This window comes from Salmo salar, chromosome ssa16 (assembly GCF_905237065.1).
Source record: "Salmo salar chromosome ssa16, Ssal_v3.1, whole genome shotgun sequence".
Classification (NCBI taxonomy): Eukaryota; Metazoa; Chordata; class Actinopteri; order Salmoniformes; family Salmonidae; genus Salmo; species Salmo salar.
Genome location: NC_059457.1, coordinates 45,325,963 through 45,343,864, shown reverse-complemented (window position 1 = coordinate 45,343,864; position 17,902 = coordinate 45,325,963). Strand labels below are relative to the sequence as shown.

Genomic DNA, 17,902 nt, shown 5'->3' with positions numbered 1-17,902 from the left:
CCCAAGCATACTTCCAAAGTTGTGGCAAAATGGCTTAAGGACAACAAAGTCAAGGTATTGGAGTGGCCATCACAAAGCCCTGACCTCAATCCCATAGAACATTTGTGGGCAGAACTGAAAAAGTGTGTGCGAGCAAGGAGGCCTACAAACCTGACTCAGTTACACCAGCTCTGTCAGGAGGAATGGGCCAAAATTCACCCAACTTATTGTGGGAAGCTTGTGGAAGGCTACCTGAAACGTTTGACCCAAGTTAAACAATTTAAAGGCAATGCTACCAAATACGAATTGAGTGTATGTAAACTTCTGACCCACTGGGAATGTGATGAAAGAAATAAAAGCTGAAATAAATCATTCTCTCTACTATTATTCTGACATTTCACATTCTTAAAATAAAGTGGTGATATTAACTGACCTAAGACAGGGAATTTTTCCTAGGATTAATGTCAGGAATTGTGAAAAACTAGTTTTAAATATATTTGGCTAAGATGTATGTAAACTTCCGACTTCAACTGTATATATATATATATATATATATATATATATGATTTTCGGGATGGGAAAACTTTCAGAGTAAACTTAAATGACTAAAACCAGATATAACGTATGTAGAAAAAGATCATGAACTAATATATTTTTTAAATAAGATCATCTTTGAGAACTAACAATCACCAAAAGAAAAGATAGACAGTCTGGAAGAATCTAAAATTCCTAAAATTAGTATTTTTGTCATGGCATGGGTTCCACATTGATTTTGTTATGTTTGAGTCACTCATAAGCCATGGCAAAATGTGTAGAATTGCAGGAAATTAGCTTTAAAACAGACAACATTTTTCACTGCAGCAAACCTGAGGGGTTCGAAAATGTTCATTTTTCACTGCAGCCAACCTGAGGGCTTCTAAAATGTTCATTTTTCACTGCAGCCAACCTGAGGGCTTCTAAAATGTTCATTTTTCACTGCAGCCAACCTGAGGGCTTCTAAAATGTTCATTTTTCACTGCAGCCAACCTGAGGGCTTCTAAAATGTTCATTTTTCACTGCAGCCAACCTGAGGGCTTCTAAAATGTTCATTTTTCACTGCAGCCAACCTGAGGGCTTCTAAAATGTTCGGTCGGCAACCGCACCATCGGCAACCACCATAAGTCCCATTTTGAGCCAGAAAAAACCCTGCCCAACTAAAATATTTCTGTCTTACTAGCTAGGTTTCCATCCACAGTTGTTATGCATATAAAGTCATACTGTATGATTGTATCGAAACAGGAAGTTAGGTTAATTTGTTCGTTAGACATGGTGGGATCTTTTTGTGTTGGTAAAATTAATGAGAGAAATGGAAGTGTAAACTCCTCTATGTGCAAATATTGATATAATAATCATCATATTGAAGTAAACTTGGAATCACGTGATGATATGGCGTGTGGTCCTCCCACACTACTCAGGAAACCATGCGGTTTATCAGGCTACAAATGAATTAAATGATGAACTTCACCGGGTGGTGAAAGTGCACCGTGATCTTGATGTTCCTTTCCAATAAACATTGAGGGTCTTATTCTCTATTGAGGGTCTGATCCATAATAATCATCATGTAGACTAGCCTACCTGCACTGTATTGGCCAGCTGTTGGCTAGAGTGCACATGCCAAAACCAGAGTAAGCACATTTGCTATTTAACACAACAGTTTTTGTGACAATGCGATGGAAACACAATGAACTTCAGATTTTTATTCGGTCCACTTACAGGAAAAAATACATTTTGTGTGCACTGTCATCATGCACTGATTTTTATCCACAACAAGTCCATTTGGTGGAACCACACCACAGGTGGGAACATGTGCATATTTTCTTTATGGAGATTCTAGAACATTCCCTTGAAAATCTGTCACCAATTGAATGGAAACCAAGCTAGTTTATCTTACTACATCCCTGTATAAACAGCCAACTGATGCTTTGGAAAGTCAGAAGAGAATGTACTGATCAGTAGGATGAACAGCTATAATGATGAGTCAGAAAGGACCAAGGGGGTGTGGAGAAAATATACCCCATTAGAGAACATATGACACACACACTCAAATGTGGTAACATTCTTATATTCTAGGCCTCTGTCTCTGGGCAGAGTTTGGATATTATTAGTGGAACAAGTGGAGTGAGGTTGCCATCTGGTGGCAATTCTTTGTTATGTCCATACTGTACATTTTTCAAATCGGCAACATATGAAGAGAATTTGGGTCCATTCCATTTGAATTGTTATGTGAATGGCTAGGTCAAATTTAAATTGCATCCAATAAAACTCCTGAATTGCTGAAGTTGCAATAGGCATGGTTCTGTATACACACTTTTTCATAATCCCACTGATTTAGAACTTTCACAATGACCAGCGAAACAAGTCAGTTTTAGTCAAAGTTTCACTGTTTTTATTTTCATTGTTATTTGAAAAGAGTAAACAGGAACAGCCTAAGTGTCAGAACAATCGAACAAGGCTACCCACCACCAACCAGAGGGCCTCAGCCCTGCTGCATCCACACAGCACTCACTCCTAGTCTTCACCAGGGAACACGAGACTTAATACACACAGACTTTGAACCCATTCCCAACACGACTGTGACTTCTGTATCACACAGGCCAAAGTATTGACAAAGGAATGATATTGCTGATCACAATGTACATACAGTTGACAGAGAGGATGGCGAGAAAAAAGCCATGAAAACAAGTCAAAACTGTATTGGTAACAAATTAGATATTCAAACTGAGAAGGTCATTGTTATATTTGTTAGATCCAGTCAGAGCATTGAAGTTTCAATGAGGCCTTTATCATGTGACTAACATCGCTAGCATTAAATACAAGATTAGCACAGACTGAATGGAATGCAGACAGAAAACCACCTTGAGACGAAACAAGTCTTATTACACCAGCGAACGACGTGATCCGGCATCCCAACAGCTGCTGTTTCCAGCTCAGGTGCAGCATTTACATTCTTACAAAATATGACCATTTCTAGTACAGACGTACTGTTTCTCCCCCACATCCACCCCCAAATTATTCCCCCATGGTTTCTCCCATATCTGTCCTGTATCATCAGAAACTCACCCTGGTAGTCAGTTCCAACTGTGTGCTCCCAGTCCCCCTACTTCTCTATAGAGATCTGATGGCTGGAGAATAGTCTACATTGGCTGGGTGAGTGAGTGAGGTGCATACTCTGCAAAACAGACACTCATGGCACTTGATGCCAGATTCTGGACCCTATTCAAACAAGCACAGTAACTGGGTTTTGTGGAATACGTTTTTGAGATAAGACTACACATTTGGATCCATGTACTTGACATAACAGTACGAATCAAAAGGAGATGCTATATTAATTCACAAATGCCATTTCCTGTCGTGAGGGAAAATATAGTTTTACACTTATCCCAGAAACAGTTTTGCTTCCTGAATAGCATCCAAAATGACTTATGGAGATACATTAGGGAAGGTATCAGGGTGATCAGCCAGATTCATGGGCCTGCTACTTTAGCCAGAACAAAATGGCAGAGATATTGACATTGTTTAAAGGGTACAATCAATTTTTCCAATATGTGTAATCACAAGAGAGACACCTGGGAGTATTCACAGCAGGATAGCTGCCCTTTTGAGAGAACTATCTCTTCTGATTATCGGGAAGGTAACCTCACATTCTACTACCAATACAGTTACCTCCTGGAATAAAAGGTACAATTAACCAAGATTTTACAATGTATAAAGCAGTGTGTCATATCGTTGGGTTTCCCCCTAGCAATTGCTATGGAAACAAGCCCAGTAGTGACAGAGACTTCCAGGGATCCACTTAAAAAGTAAGTGCTTCAGCAACTTGAGTATGGTTTGGAAACGTAATACACAATAGATTCAAAAACTCATTTTGATTAACCAAGGATTGGTAAAGGATTTTTTTTGAAACCCAAAAACATTTTGTGTTGACAATTTTTTTGTTGTTTTAGTATCTTGTGTTAATACAACAGCAAGTTCTCTGGACAAATCACAGAGTAAATGTTTCAAAAAAGTGAAAATGAACTTCATAAATAAAATTGAAATCAGTCAACAGCAACCATGTGTAACAAAAAGCAAAGAACAAGCTCTGAAATTAGTAATTCCTTAGAAAATCCTTTTTTTTTTTTTTACAGTTGAACTGATATGAGTAACATCTTCTCCTACAAAGTTGCAGGTAAACAAACGAGGGCGTGATATTTTTGATCGTCAGTGGAATTGCATATTGATTAGCCTGCATTTCCTAAATAAGGGGCTATAATTAGAGACAAATTCCATACTGTCTGAGATTGTAAAAATGTCTCAAGTCTTGCTTTCTGAGAAACTCCTTAGTGTTAATTGTATTGTGAACTTATTAGGTCTGGGTCTTCCAAATAGAGCAGGTACATGGTGCTGGTGCATAGTTCAAAATGGGGTGGGGATATAGGTAGGCTGGTTTAGTTTACAGTAGTTTGTCAACACAATCAGGCTATTAGCAACTAGCCTAACTAATGGTCCAGGTATGATTCAATGTGGACATCAAAATATATAGGATGACATGGCAATAATATTTTGGTAGGAGACAAAGAAATAAAACCTTGGCAACACCACATCGACCGGGTTAATTGAGATGTTTCGTTTTGTTCGTTGTCTTTGTTATGCACAGTTCAAGATGGGCAGAGGGGATATGGTGCTCCACTTTACATACTACAACACATTGTCGCTGAGCTGATCTGAAAAAAATTATCCTGCTCACATTCACAAAAGCAGCTTTGGCATCAGACCCAGCACAACTGGTTTGGTCTTGTAATGTTACAAATCCCATTTCTTCCTCTTTATAGATAGAAGCAACGGTCGGTTTGGTCACCAAAAACACCATGTCTTTTTCATACCCAGGCAGCTATACAACATGAGTGTTCATCAGAGGATAGAGCAGTCATTTTGATGGCCATGAAAACAGAAAAACTGGCTAAGAGAATAAGAAAAACAATGATATGCCATAATAACCATTGAAAAATATGCTTTAGGAATGTCTCCATTCTTTCCCTAGTCCAGTGTGTGTTCTTTGACAAGACCCGGACTTATCTGGTAAAGATAAAACATAAAGACAGACAGAGCACAAGTTAGATCTATCAAGCAATAATGACACTAACATGGTTTGAAGGTGTAATAATTTAAATCAGGGGCCATTGTCTAATAACAAACCACACATGCTGACGCAATAACATGTTAAATGTTACATGAAAAAAGCTGTCCTTTAAAGTTTGAGGTACTGTTCTTGTATTTGAGTGATTTTAAGTCTCAGTATCAATGCAAACTTGCAAAGTAAAGGACTTTGTATAGTTAGTACAGGAGTAACATTGCATGGACTGTAGACATGGTATCTCACTCACCTTCTCAAGGACCTGGCTTCATATACTGTGTCGTCCTCCTCGTCACTCTCCAGAGCAGCCATCTCCACGCTGTCATCATAGTTTGACAACAGGCCATATTTCTTCCGAGAGGTTGTTTTCTTCAGCCTAAACATAATTACATATCATATACACACTGAATCAGGCAATCAAATCGCAAATTAATTAGGCAACCATTGCTACCAACTAGTAGTAGTAAGTTATACGTTATAATCAACTTGTTATACTCACCGCACAGCTCTCACGAGGAAATAGAGCACTCCAATTGTGGTGATTCCAATAACGACGTACAATGTTCTTTGTATCATTGAATTATCTACTTCGAAAGCGTTGAAAAAGTTACGGGGATTGTTCTTGGAAGTCGTGTTATTGGCACTCGAATTCGTGACATGTTTGGTGTTGATGGCAGTAGTAATGACTGTTGGCGACATCGTGCTTTCCTCTGCTATGGTTGAAATAGCCCACAGCGTCGGTAAAATAATCCTCATGACTCCTTGAAATTGCATTTTTGTTGTCGGTTAACACTACAAATATGGAGTAACACTAAAATGACACCGGCACGTGGTTTCAATCGAGGTAATAGCAAGTTCACTCGAGCATTTCGTTGAAAGCATACGTGGTTTTGTTTGTTTTGATAAGTACATTCATCCACTGGGAAGTTCTTCCTGTAGTGACGCAGTTGTACAGCGGGGCCGAGGCTATTCAGGTGTCTTAACGTTTAAATGTATGCATGTCTTATTTTACTGTCAGGCGGGTGTGCCTTCGTTTACAATGTTTGGGGAAATGGAAAACGTAATGAAAATAATAATACAATAGTAATTTTAACTAGAAACGTAATCAGCACAGCGTATCATGATTATCATTAGCCCAAATGCCGGCAGATGGCGATATTGAGTCGTTTAATGTGAAACCACCCAATATCGCCATCTGCCTGCATTTGGGCTAGTTAATCATCGAACTAATACATTGTTTAAGTAGGCTCATCAGAAAAATACTATATAATATATAAAAAGTGTATAATAATAATACATAAAGTGTATAATTATACATCTGACCAGGGAAATCTCAAGGCCCTAGTTATAGCCACACATTTTCCTGGTCAGGCCGTCAGGAAAAACAGGCCCCTATCTATGATGTGTAACAAAACTAGCAAGCTACTACACAATGCAGTTGTTAATAAAGTTGGCTCTCAGCTTTACTAGTATTTAGGATACAATACAACATTTACTCAGACTTCACTGAATTTGACCATCAGTGCCCCCTCAAACTTGTGATGTATGATGCCACACAAGGTTCCTTCCAAAAGTAGTTAGGGACAAAAATGCTTGGGCTCATAATACTCAAAGTATTGTATGCACGTTTTACCATTTCAAATCAATATTCTCTGTTTTACCTTTAACTATTAACCTTTATTTAATAGCTCTGCTCGTGTCCAGTTCTTTCATAAGCATTTAGACAGATAAGCTATAATAGGAACTATGGTCATTCTTGTGTGGTTGTAATATATTGTAAATTATGAGCATGCAGGGCTCCCTTGCAAAAGAGACCTTGGTCTCAATGGGAATTCCTGTTCAAATAAATTCAAGTAAGTTAGTATTTAGCCCAGAAACAAAATGGGAGCAGTCTTTATAGAGCCAATGCTTTGCGGGACAAAGAAGGAAAGAAACAGGTGAGCAAGAAGAACCTAAAGAGGAAATGACAAGTAAAAAGCAGAGAAAATATTTATTGAAGGCACTAGAACCAGAAAAATGTGAGCTACACAGAACACTACACAATGACAAAACAATTACATTTTGTTACAAAACAAATGTAATTTGTTTTCTATGACACTTATCTGAGAGGCTCAAGAATGGTCCCAAGCTATAATGAAAATATACATGTTTCATTAATATAAAACCTATATTGCTTCTGAATAGATACTTTTCGTGGTACAAAAAAAATGACTAGCATTATACACAGCTTTTCATCCCAACCCCCAGACAATCAACATCACCTCCCTTGAAGAAAACCTGCCATCTTAAGTGATCAAGGTTGTGATTATTTTAAATGCTTTGCAATTTTGCATAATTGGTAAACCCACTCTTGCCCTGGCCTGGGGTATGCAAAGTATGTAAAATGACTTTGTCAACACATGCCACATATTGATGTAGAAGCAAGTGTCACTTATCCTTAAGTCAGGTTGAGTTGTCTAGAAATTGTGATTATTCTACATTGGAGACCATGCATAGGTTAGCATGTAATAAACTGATGTGTTCAAGGATACTCAAGTGATTGAACAAAGCGGCTGAGCCCTGTGCCGCTGAAATTCTTTTATTGCTTTTGCACCAGGTCAACATTGGGAGAGAGACTGAGGAGTTGATGCACAACTAAATTGTGAAAACCTAAAATAACCACTTACTCAACATTTCCAACAGAAAATGATGCACAAGTGAAATGTCTATGTATTAATACCGACAGTTGATAATGACCTTTCAAATAACTATTCATAAGTGGTCTACAACAATGTGTCCACCAATGTAACCAGCGTATAGCATCACTGCAGACGTATAGTTGTCTGACGTATGCAATTCCTACAAGCCTGAGGACCTGTAAGCCAGAAACAACCTATAGGTTCATTACAACTAAACAGACCAAAAAAAGGCTCCAACCTTTAAAAAGCACTTGTCCAAAAATAGCTAAATGGATCTCAATTTAAGAGGCACGTTGTCCAGACGAGTCCAGTTCCTAGACGACCATGACAGTGAGGGTGCCGTATAGCCGCTTTTACTTAATTCAGTCAATGCTAAGTCACAGCCCTGTAACATAAGGCTACTAACCCCTCACGAGAAGGCCTTTGTGAACACTTAAGATGAGTGACAGACTTTTGAAAATATTCAAACATTTCTTAAGAGCACATGTAAAATGACCATCATTCGTTCTTAGGCGCAATTGTAAATGATATGACCATCATTCATCTTGGCATTAAACTAACAGAGAAGCTTAATTCATAGATCACAGCAGCAGAGCCGCAAATAGTCCGCATATGTGCAAGACTCGAAAGAGCCTTGTAAATGTGCAACAATGTGCAGGCAGACTCCCACACTGGTAGTGAACTATGAATAAAGCTGCGAGTGTCATGTTAGCTACAATAACTTGCAAAAAAAAAGCCTGATTTGGTTTTGAGCTGAAGTGTATGACAGAAGTTGTATAAATATACTAAATTAAACAGCCACTGCAACAGAGGGAGGCAAGCAATTAGGACAAAAATCATAAACAAACAATACACTTATCAGGAAAGCTCAGCCAATAGACCTTTTGCAAAGGCACAGTGGTTAAGTCAACCACTGACCAAGACCTGTCTACAACCAACAGTGTATTTGGAATAACAATTGTGGACAATATTGGATTTGTACAAAAATGATTGCATACATTTCAGAAAATTCAAAACAACCTACATCTAGAGATACATTAAACAAGGCTAGGAATATGAACCACATAACCCATTGTACCAGCGTGTGTGTATGTATATATAGCATTGTGGATTGAATCTTGCAACTAGCTAGCTCAACTTTTAAAACAAGAGGGCGCTTTAAAATAAGACAAATTATAAAAGATACCTTCATGATATATGGGGTGGGAAGGAATGGACAACCTTGTAGTACATTTCATACAAAATTGTAAACCCATAATCAGCTGTAAACCTGGTCTTTGCAAACAAAGGATTTGAGGGGGGGGGGGAAGATGGCCAAAACAATTATCTTGTAAAATGCCCAAAATATCAAATTGAAGGACGTAAGACTTCTGGAGTAAGGCACAGAAAACATCAGAAGGCAAAGAGGACATGAGGCATCACAGAAGTACCTCAGTGCCTAGTGGTACTAGACCCCAAGGGTGAATGGAACTTTCCAGTAGGCTGAAGTTTAGGCTAGGCGAGTGTCTTTAGTCAGACTCAGAAAGGCAAGTGTAAACTACTTGTGTCTGTGCAGAGAGACAGAGCAAGGAATTCATTCACCTCAAAAAGGCAAGATAATAGAAAACTAAGAATGTAAACCCCCAGTAAAACTAGGTGTTATTTACTTTTCCCCCATAGGTCAATGTATATAGCTTTGCGTAAATAAATATCATATACTAGGAATGATGGAAGTGAATTCTGTGGTTGAGGCTACTATGAAGAGCCGCTTCCCCACAACGGCCCATTAGCAGTAGCGTTTTGGGCTGCCCCCTCAGATTGTGGATTTGGAGAAGGACACCCTCAGGTGGTGGTTCTCGCCCAGGTCGTGATTGTGGAACTTGATGAGGGACTCGATGGCCTCCTCCACTGAGTCCATCTGGACCAAAGCCATCTTGCGGTCTTTCCTAAAAACAATGCACCAACACTGTCAGATACAGACTTAAAAAAATAAAAATAACTTTTGACATACGGTCCGATATGCAGACTTTCCTTAAAACATCACCCACACAACCAGATAGAAAAGAATAAAGATGTAAAAAAAATACTAAACATGGCTGTTTTTTTTTTAATTGGGGAAAAGGTAACGTACTGGAAGAACTTGAAGGCCTTGACCATTGCACCAGAGCTCGCAAACAGCATCTTAAGGTCATCCTCAACCACAGAGGGACTAAAAAGAAAGACACAATTGTAAAACTTGACAAGACTTTAGCAGTAGTTCACCAATACATACTGTAGCTATTGGCTGAGTTTTTCCTGTACCATGAAAGTGGTACCTGAGGACTAGCAGCTATTGAAAGAGTCAGTGGGCTCATTGCAGCAGAAACGCCTCCGGTCTACTTACGGGATGTTTGAGAGGTGCAGGGTGGCTGAGGGAGGGAATATGTTGGAGTAGTTCTTAGAGCCGGGCTTCTTGAAGCGGTGCAGAGGGGAGTTGCTGTAGTCCTTTGTCAGGCCCTGGTCCTCGTGGCCCTCACGGGGCAGCTGAACATTGGTGTGTTTGGACAGGGTGACGCGCAGCGCTGTCCCGTGTAGCCTCTGGCCATTCAGGTGGCTCATTGCTGTTGGAAGCAGAGGTTAAGCTCAGGGTCTTCTAGTCCGAGATGCACATTGCTCCCTACACATGGTTTTGTTTAGCACTACTTTTCCTAGATTATTCCTTTCCAAGAAAGTTTAGCTGGGCCTTACCTAGCTGCGCCTGAGTCCCATCAGACATCTGGATCAGAGCGTTCTCCTTCTTGTTGAACAGGATCTTCACTCTCATTACATCACCATATACACCTTCACACAGATTTAGGAGGGGGAGGGGGGAGAGAACAACAACTGTTTGAAACCATGTCTTTGGGCACCTTTAAGATTTTAACACCTATCTGGGCCCCATTGGGAAGCTTGTGTATATGAATAACTTCGGTTCATAATCAAGTTGCTCCTCCATTTAGTCAAATGAGAAGGGGGTGAAATGCATTCTAGCAAGAGCGACTGAAGCCACTGATCATTAGAATGTTGCATCATGGCCACTAGTGTGAATTACTCAGGAGGTACAGTTTGTGTGACTTTACTACACCATAAATGTCCATAAAAAAATGTTAATCAAAGTGTAGGCTACTGTTTGGACATCGGTTTAAATAAACTCAAAGAATTGAAATTCTCAAAGAGAAAGGCAGTGGAACTGCAAAACGTAGCTACACTTGGATGGAAAAAGGTAAAGGGAAAATTAGGGTTTTATGTAGTTTATCAAGGAGGAAGTGACGTGTGTGTCTACCAAGTGACCCCTCCCTGTTGAATTGGTAAATAACATTGAAGACTGAAGATGCTTAATGGTTAAGAAAAAAAACAGGGGCCGAGTCAGAAATAAGAATAAGGATCCTAAGCTATGCAAAATTGGCCATATGTACTCTGACCATTAACCAAAAGCAATTGATACAGCATTCATAAAAAGGGCATGCAAAATGAAAAAAACCAGCATGCAAATTTACCATGAAAACTATGACTGAACAGACAAATGATAAAATATTATGTAAGTTACAGCATCCCACTGAATTTCCACAAGATATTCTTATCAATTTAAATGCACAACCTGCAGTCTTGTAATTTCCACTATGCTTAAGGGAATAGTAAACTCTGATTAAAACAATTATTCATAGGTTCTCAGGTCATGAAATTGGTCAATAGTATTAAAAGAGACTAGTCAGCCATATCTATATAGCGTGGGACCTAAAAATGCAGCCTTGAGAGATCGGCACGAAATTTGCATTGCTTTTAAGGGCCACATATATTCTTTACCAATTTGGCTGAAGTTGATGACCAGCCTCAAACCATATCAACTATAGACACATTTCAGATAAGGAAACATTTTTGACCAATCTATTCCTTTAAAACATTTGCTATGCCCGTGGACACAAACACTGAAAATGCTGCAACTTTCCCACCAAGTTTCTCAAAGCAACACGCAAAACGCATGAAACCAAAACAAGACACTCAAAAAAACATTTGAAACAAACTGGTTATGATAAATAGAACTGAACAAACAAGTAGTAATAATAAAAAAAAGGTGCCAATGACAACATACCGAAAAGAATAAAGAGGCATTGGGGCGTAACTCTCTTTATAAGACAGCAGAGGAAGGCAGCGGAGGGAGGAAGGGACAGGAAAAAGATCGGAGGCAGGAGAGTGGAGGTTCAACATATCATCCACAGCGGAGGCAGTTCCACGGGGTTGGATCATGAGGAGGGTTAATAAATTGGACAGGAGAGAGGAAGGGGGGGGATGTGGAGAGGTGGTTTATGTAACAACATGATATGAGCAGAGATGAGTGGATATGTTTATATGTGGTGTGTATTGAAGATGTGGTGTAATGGTTCAGAGAAAGAAGGTGGATACATGGGGCGTGCAGTCCGTTTGGCAAAAAAAGGTTATATAAAAATTTTTTTTTTTTTTTTTTAAAGAGGGTGAGATAGGGGGAATGGGGACAGAGAGAAACAAGAAAGAGGTAAAAAACCAACAAAAAAAACAAGGTCAGTATACAGAGAAATATGAAGTGTTCCATCCAGTATAGAATGTGCTTTAAAAAGGGTTTAAATCATGTAAAGATCACTCAACCTACAATGAAACTAGGAGGAATGATACACATGAGTGGCTGAGACAATATTTATTCTATAATTCTGTGAGTTTAAGTGTACCATTGGTATTAACATAAATAGATACACTCTTTAAATGAATGATTGTAGAAATATTGGATGGGCTTAAGCAAACGATAAAAGCAATATTGGCTCTAAATTGGATGAAAAATGGCTCTACATCTATGTGATAGGTTATGGGAATGACTTCTCAAAGAACAATTTAAAGTGTATCATGTTTAGTAGATGAAGAGGGACTGTAACATTATGTTGAGAAATTGAACGTTAATAGAAATACCACAGAGTTTATGTACAGTATGTAGGTCGTACTGTTTGTATGGTAAATACTATAGTTCGTATGCATGAGAAAGGCGCAAAAGAGAATCTGCATTTTGATTTAATGAAAACGTGCCAATATTTAGAATTATAATAATAATGATTGAATGAGTCAACATAAATGTATCTTCATGAAGTGTGTATATCCTAAGTGTTTGTTTGTATCTTCTGCCTGTGAAACACCGGTAATGGGGATGGTACAACAGGAGAGAGAATGAAAACTAGGGAAGACGAAACCAAGAGCTCTGCTACACTAGACTTGTATGCAATGCCTTCTTGAAGGAGTTGACAGAGAAAAAGGGGGTGCTATATTAGGGTTGGGCGACTTCAGCCTTTGTCCTATCGTGACTAGGTGCCCATAAAACCTTATGAAATACATTAGCCACCCCCCATTTTCTTTTTTAAATAAATTAAAACTAAGCTAAAATGACAATTGGGCAAAAGCGCGAAATCGAATGCAACTGGACGAATCATGACAAAATATGTTTTAGAAAGCCTGGCAAGCGCAGGTAATGGTAAATATTTTCTAATATTCCTTTCTGGTGGAAGAGCAAAATATGACAGAACAGTTAGTGTCTTACCGTAGAGAGTTAGGTTATAGGCTGGATAGAAGCAGTCTACCATTTTCACAATTGCTTTATTTGCCTCATGAAACAATAGAAAAATAAGTTGTTTGTTCTCTCTCATAAAGCTATAATTGAGAATAGCCTATAGACTTTCTTGTTCTTTTTGAAAGTCACAACTACGGGACAACACCTTCGTAGGCTACTATATATGTATTTGGGTAATTAGCTAGACAAGGTAGTTGAGAAGTGTCCATTATTTAAAAAATAAATAGGTTTAGGCTATAGCCTAAATGCCCAGGCATCCGACAAACATTTTTGCGCCGCTTTCATGAATTAAGCTAAACCATTGTCTGTCACATCACGAGGTCGTCACCATTGATCTTGGCCTTCAGAAGATGCTATCGTAATATCGCCCCAGCTCTCTGCTGTTGTATATCACCTAGGCATGACTTTATGTATGTGTGAGTGAGTGAGAGAGAAGGGGGGGCTGAATTCTAAACATTTTCAATAGAAGTGGTACATTAACATAAATGTTTTAACACCAAGTGCCAGCATATAATACACAGCCATCAATGTACTTGGCATGTTTCATGTGGGCCCACTGAAGCAGCCCTCTCCACATACTGACTGTAGTCCAATTCTCTACCCTTTTCCCCAAAGTCTGCACTCATTCACTTCCTCGCATGGATGTAAAAGTACCTGGTGAGACGAAATATGGTAGAGAGTAGCCCAGACTTATGACAATCAACTTCCTTTAAAAACGCATGAAGGAAGAGTGAGCAAGTGCACACTTGGGGGAGCAGGGTAGGAAATAGGAAGGAAACCCACATCTACAGAGAAGCTCACAGCTGGAGACTGTTGACCTGGGCCACCAGGGTGCGAGAGTGAGGCAAGGCAGGACTAACCTCTGGGTTGAGGTTACTGAGCAGCAGAACACAGTTGCCACCGGTGAGTTGGTGGAAGCCCATTCTGCCTGCAGCCGCTGCAGCCCCAGGCATGGTCAGATGGGCCAGGCCTCCAGGAACTCCCTGCATCGTCAGGCCTGCGGAGGGAAGCAAATGGAACAGGATAACGAATCAGTGAACAAGCTAAGAAATGGGTTGACAGATAAACGGCTGGACAGGAAGCCGCCCAACAATTGACTGCTAATCTGCTCATAGGTCAAGGTCTGCAAAATTATCAAAGTAGTCAGTGAAGCCACTCAATGGTAGTAGATGAGGCCAGTTTGCCCCTTTAAATGTAAAGTGCTAGTGAATGTAAGTACAATCCAACGTTGGTCAGGGGCAAGCCAAGCGTCAGAGGAGGAGCCAACTAACCTGCAGCTTGCTGAATGGTGAAGGCTGGGGGGAAGGCGTGAGCTCCCGCATATGGGTTGGCCGAGATAATCCCGGGAGGACCTTGAGAAAAACACATGGATACAGAGGAGTGTTAATCGATTTCTTGAATTGATCGATTTATTGTAAATTATACAAATATAAATGTTCAAATTATTGTACAGGTGAAAAGGTACTGGGTCAGCCATACACAATATATACACACACAAAAGTATGTTGGCAGCCCTTCAAATTAGTAGATTTAGCTATGTCAGCCACACCCGTTGCTGACAGGTGTATAAAATTGAGCACACAGCCATGCAATCTCCATAGACAAATATTGGCAGTTAAATGGCCTTACTGAAGAGCTTAGTGACTTTCAACGTAGCACCGTCATGAGATGCCACCTTTCCAAAAAGTCAGTTCGTCAAATTTCAGCCATGCTAGAGCTGCTCCGGTCAACTGTAAGTGCCGTTCTTATGAAGTGGAATCGTCTAGGAGCAACAACAGTACAGCCGCGAAGTGGTAGGCCACACAAATTCGCTGAGTGCTGAAGCGTGTAAAAAATTCTGTCCTGAGTTGTGACACTCAAGTTCCAAACTGTCTCTGGAAGCAAAGTCAGCACAATAACTGCTCGTCAGGAGCTTCATGAAAATGGGTTTCCATGGTCGAGCAGCCGCACACAAGCCTAAAATCACCATGCGCAATGGCAAGCGTCAGCTGGAGTGGTGTAAAGCTCTCCGCCATTGGACTCTAGTGCAGTGGAATTGCATTCTCTGTGATGAATCACGCTTCACCGTCTGGCAGTCTGACGGACTAATCTGGGTTTGGCGGATGCCAGGAGAACGCTACCTGCCCCAATGCATAGTGCCAACTGTAAAGTTCGGTGGAGGAGGAATAATAGTCTGGGGTTGTTTTTCATGGTTCGGGCTAGGCCCCTTAGCGCCAGTGAAGGGAAATCTTAACGCTACAGCATACAATGACCTTCAAGAGGATTCTGTGCTTCCAACTTTGTGGCAACAGTTTGGGGAAGGCCCTTTCCTGTTTCAGCATGACAACGCCCCTGTGCACAAAGCGAGGTCCATACAGAAATGGTTTGTCGAGATCGGTGTGGAAGAACTTGACTGGCCTGCACAAAGCACTGAGCTCAACCCCATCGAACACCTAAGGAATGAATTGGAACACAGACTGCGAGACAGGCCTAATCAACCAACACCAGTACCCGACCTCACTAATGCTCGTGGCTGAATGGAAGCAAGTCCCCGTAGTAATGTTCCAACATCTAGTGGAAAGCCTTCCCAGAAGAGTGAAGAGCAGTTATAGCAGTAAAGGGGGGACCAACTCCATATTAATGCCCATGATTTTGGAAGGAGATGTTCGAGGTGGTGGTGCCCACATACTTTTGGTCAGGTAGTGTAGCTCCCCACCTGTTCAGTCGTGTCTAAATGAAAAGCGAGAAGAGACGGAGGTATTTTAAACATATTTACCATAGTACTCACCGAAGGCTGCAGCCATAGCCTGGTGGTCGATTGAGGGATGGCTGTCCCCCGTGGGTAGGTCGGGACGCGTGTAGTCCCGGCTCTTGTCGTTGTTGTACTTCACGTTCAGGCTGGTCAGCTTGGAGAAGTTGATGCGGAGGGTGCAGCAGGCGTTGTAGATGTTCTGCCCGTCTAAAGACTTCATCACAGGGAAACAGTTTCAACGTTAAACTATCCATAAAAGTGTCCAAATATCCAGGATTTGCTCATTCCTCTTTCAGAGTAGTCCTTTCCCCATTTTCAAAAATGTAACATATTCAAGTCAGGATTTAAGAATACAATGACGTGCTGTGTATTATTGTGACAAGTAGAGGGTGCCACTCACAAGTTTCGTGTGCTGAGCGGTCAGGCCGTCAGAGTACTGCAGCAGGGCCTGGAACTGGTTGTTTTTGGTAAAAGTGATGATCTTCAGCACCGCTCCGAACTTGGAGAAGATCTGCGAGCGATAACAGCATGGTCAGGGGGAATACAAACGTAGACCTATACATTCATACATGTAGTGAGTGTGTTATAAGACTGTGTTACCTGATGCAGCACGTCCAGGGTGACGGGGTAGAAGAGGTTCTCCACTATGACACGCAGCACGGGGCTGGCCCCGCTCATGCCGGCCGAGGCATCCACCCCTGCCATGGGCATGCCCCCCGTCTGCACTACGTTCACCGCCTGCAGTGCCGCCTGGGCTCTCTGTGGGGAGGGGAAGAGAGGAGGGTGGTTCAGTGGAAGAGTTAAGAACCTAGTGGAATTCCACATGAAAGCTCAGGTAGAAATGTAATGAGTAGAGCTGACATGACTCCCAGACTAGAGGTCGACCAATTATGATTTTTCAACGCCGATACCAATTATTGGAAGACCAAAAAAAGCCGACACCGATTCAAAAATCGGCAGATGTATATATTTTTGTAATAATGACAATTACAACAATACTGAATGAACACTTATTTTTAAATAATATAATACATAAATAAAATCTATTTAGTCTCAAATAAAATGAAACGTGCTCAATTTGGTTTAAATAACGCAAAAACAGTGTTGGAGAAGAAAGTTGTGCAATATGTGCCATGTAAAAAAGCTGACCTTTAAGTTCCTTGCTCAGAACATGAGAACATATGAAAGCTGTTGGTTCAATATTCCCAGTTCTTCAATATTCCCAGTTAAGAAGTTTCAGGTTGTAGTTATTATAGGAATTATGACGCGTCGACTATTTCTCTCTATACCATTTGTATTTCATATACCTTTGACTATTGGATGTTCTAATAGGCACTTTAGTATTGCTAGCCTAATCTCAGGAGTTGATAGGCTTGAAGTCACAAACAGCGCTGTGAAGCAAGCGTTGCTAAGAGCTGCTGGCAAAAGCAGTAAAGTTTGGATGAATGCTTACGAGCCTGCTGCTGCCTACCACTGCTCAGTCAGACTGCTCTATCAAATCATAGAAAAACGAGCCTTTGGTCATTAACATTGTCAAATCCGGAAACATTCATTTCGAAAACAAAATTATAATTATTTCAGTGCTAATATGGAACCGTTCCGTATTTTATCGAACGGGTGGTATCCCTAAGTCTAAATATTGCTGTTACATTGCACAACCTTCAATGTTATGTCATAATTATGTACAATTCTGGCAAATTAGTTCGCAACGAGCCAGGCGGCCCAAACTGTTGCACATACGCTGACTGCGTGCAATGAACGCAAGAGAAGTGACACAATTT

General features: G+C 40.5%; 2 protein-coding genes across 6 annotated transcripts in view; both read right to left on the bottom strand.

Moving 5' to 3' along the window:
* Positions 1 to 2,377: 2,377 nt before the first annotated feature.
* On the bottom strand, positions 2,378 to 6,078 carry LOC106574065 (protein FAM174C). 2 transcript variants are annotated; one of them, XR_001321466.2, is made up of 3 exons: positions 5,631 to 6,077; positions 5,382 to 5,507; positions 2,378 to 5,073 (listed from the first exon to the last, which is right to left on the bottom strand). XR_001321466.2 is itself a non-coding variant. In XM_014149600.2 (2 exons), exons 1-2 carry the CDS (start codon positions 5,903 to 5,905, stop codon positions 5,378 to 5,380), a joined length of 405 nt encoding a protein of 134 aa, XP_014005075.1. In that variant the 5' UTR covers positions 5,906 to 6,078. The 2 variants fall into 2 exon arrangements, 1 of the variants encoding a protein (XP_014005075.1); XM_014149600.2 differs by lacking the exon at positions 2,378 to 5,073 and having other exon boundaries at positions 5,378 to 5,507; positions 5,631 to 6,078.
* A 1,024-nt stretch (positions 6,079 to 7,102) lies between these two features.
* Positions 7,103 to 17,902, bottom strand: part of LOC106574066 (polypyrimidine tract-binding protein 1) — a 35,233-nt gene continuing 24,433 nt past the window's right edge. For 3 of the 4 annotated variants that reach the window (XM_014149601.2, XM_014149602.2, XM_014149604.2), the window contains 10 exons: positions 16,722 to 16,880; positions 16,522 to 16,632; positions 16,146 to 16,335; positions 14,662 to 14,742; positions 14,251 to 14,387; positions 11,897 to 11,930; positions 10,516 to 10,608; positions 10,172 to 10,388; positions 9,920 to 9,997; positions 7,103 to 9,734 (listed from right to left, as the gene is read on the bottom strand). In XM_014149601.2, coding sequence (XP_014005076.1) covers positions 9,602 to 9,734; positions 9,920 to 9,997; positions 10,172 to 10,388; positions 10,516 to 10,608; positions 11,897 to 11,930; positions 14,251 to 14,387; positions 14,662 to 14,742; positions 16,146 to 16,335; positions 16,522 to 16,632; positions 16,722 to 16,880 — 1,233 coding nt within the window. In that variant the 3' untranslated portion in view covers positions 7,103 to 9,601. The remainder of the gene's footprint in view (positions 9,735 to 9,919; positions 9,998 to 10,171; positions 10,389 to 10,515; positions 10,609 to 11,896; positions 11,931 to 14,250; positions 14,388 to 14,661; positions 14,743 to 16,145; positions 16,336 to 16,521; positions 16,633 to 16,721; positions 16,881 to 17,902) is intronic. The other variant, XM_014149603.2, reaches the window with a different exon arrangement.

What these genes read in the sequence shown, in the direction of transcription:
- LOC106574065 (XM_014149600.2), bottom strand. Translation starts at nt 5,905, where the DNA reads ATGCAATTTCAAGGAGTCATGAGGATTATTTTACCGACGCTGTGGGCT. An exon ending in TTCCTCGTGAGAGCTGTGCG is followed by an intron (nt 5,508 to 5,630) that starts GTGAGTATAACA and finishes AATTATGTTTAG; the next exon opens with GCTGAAGAAAACAACCTCTC.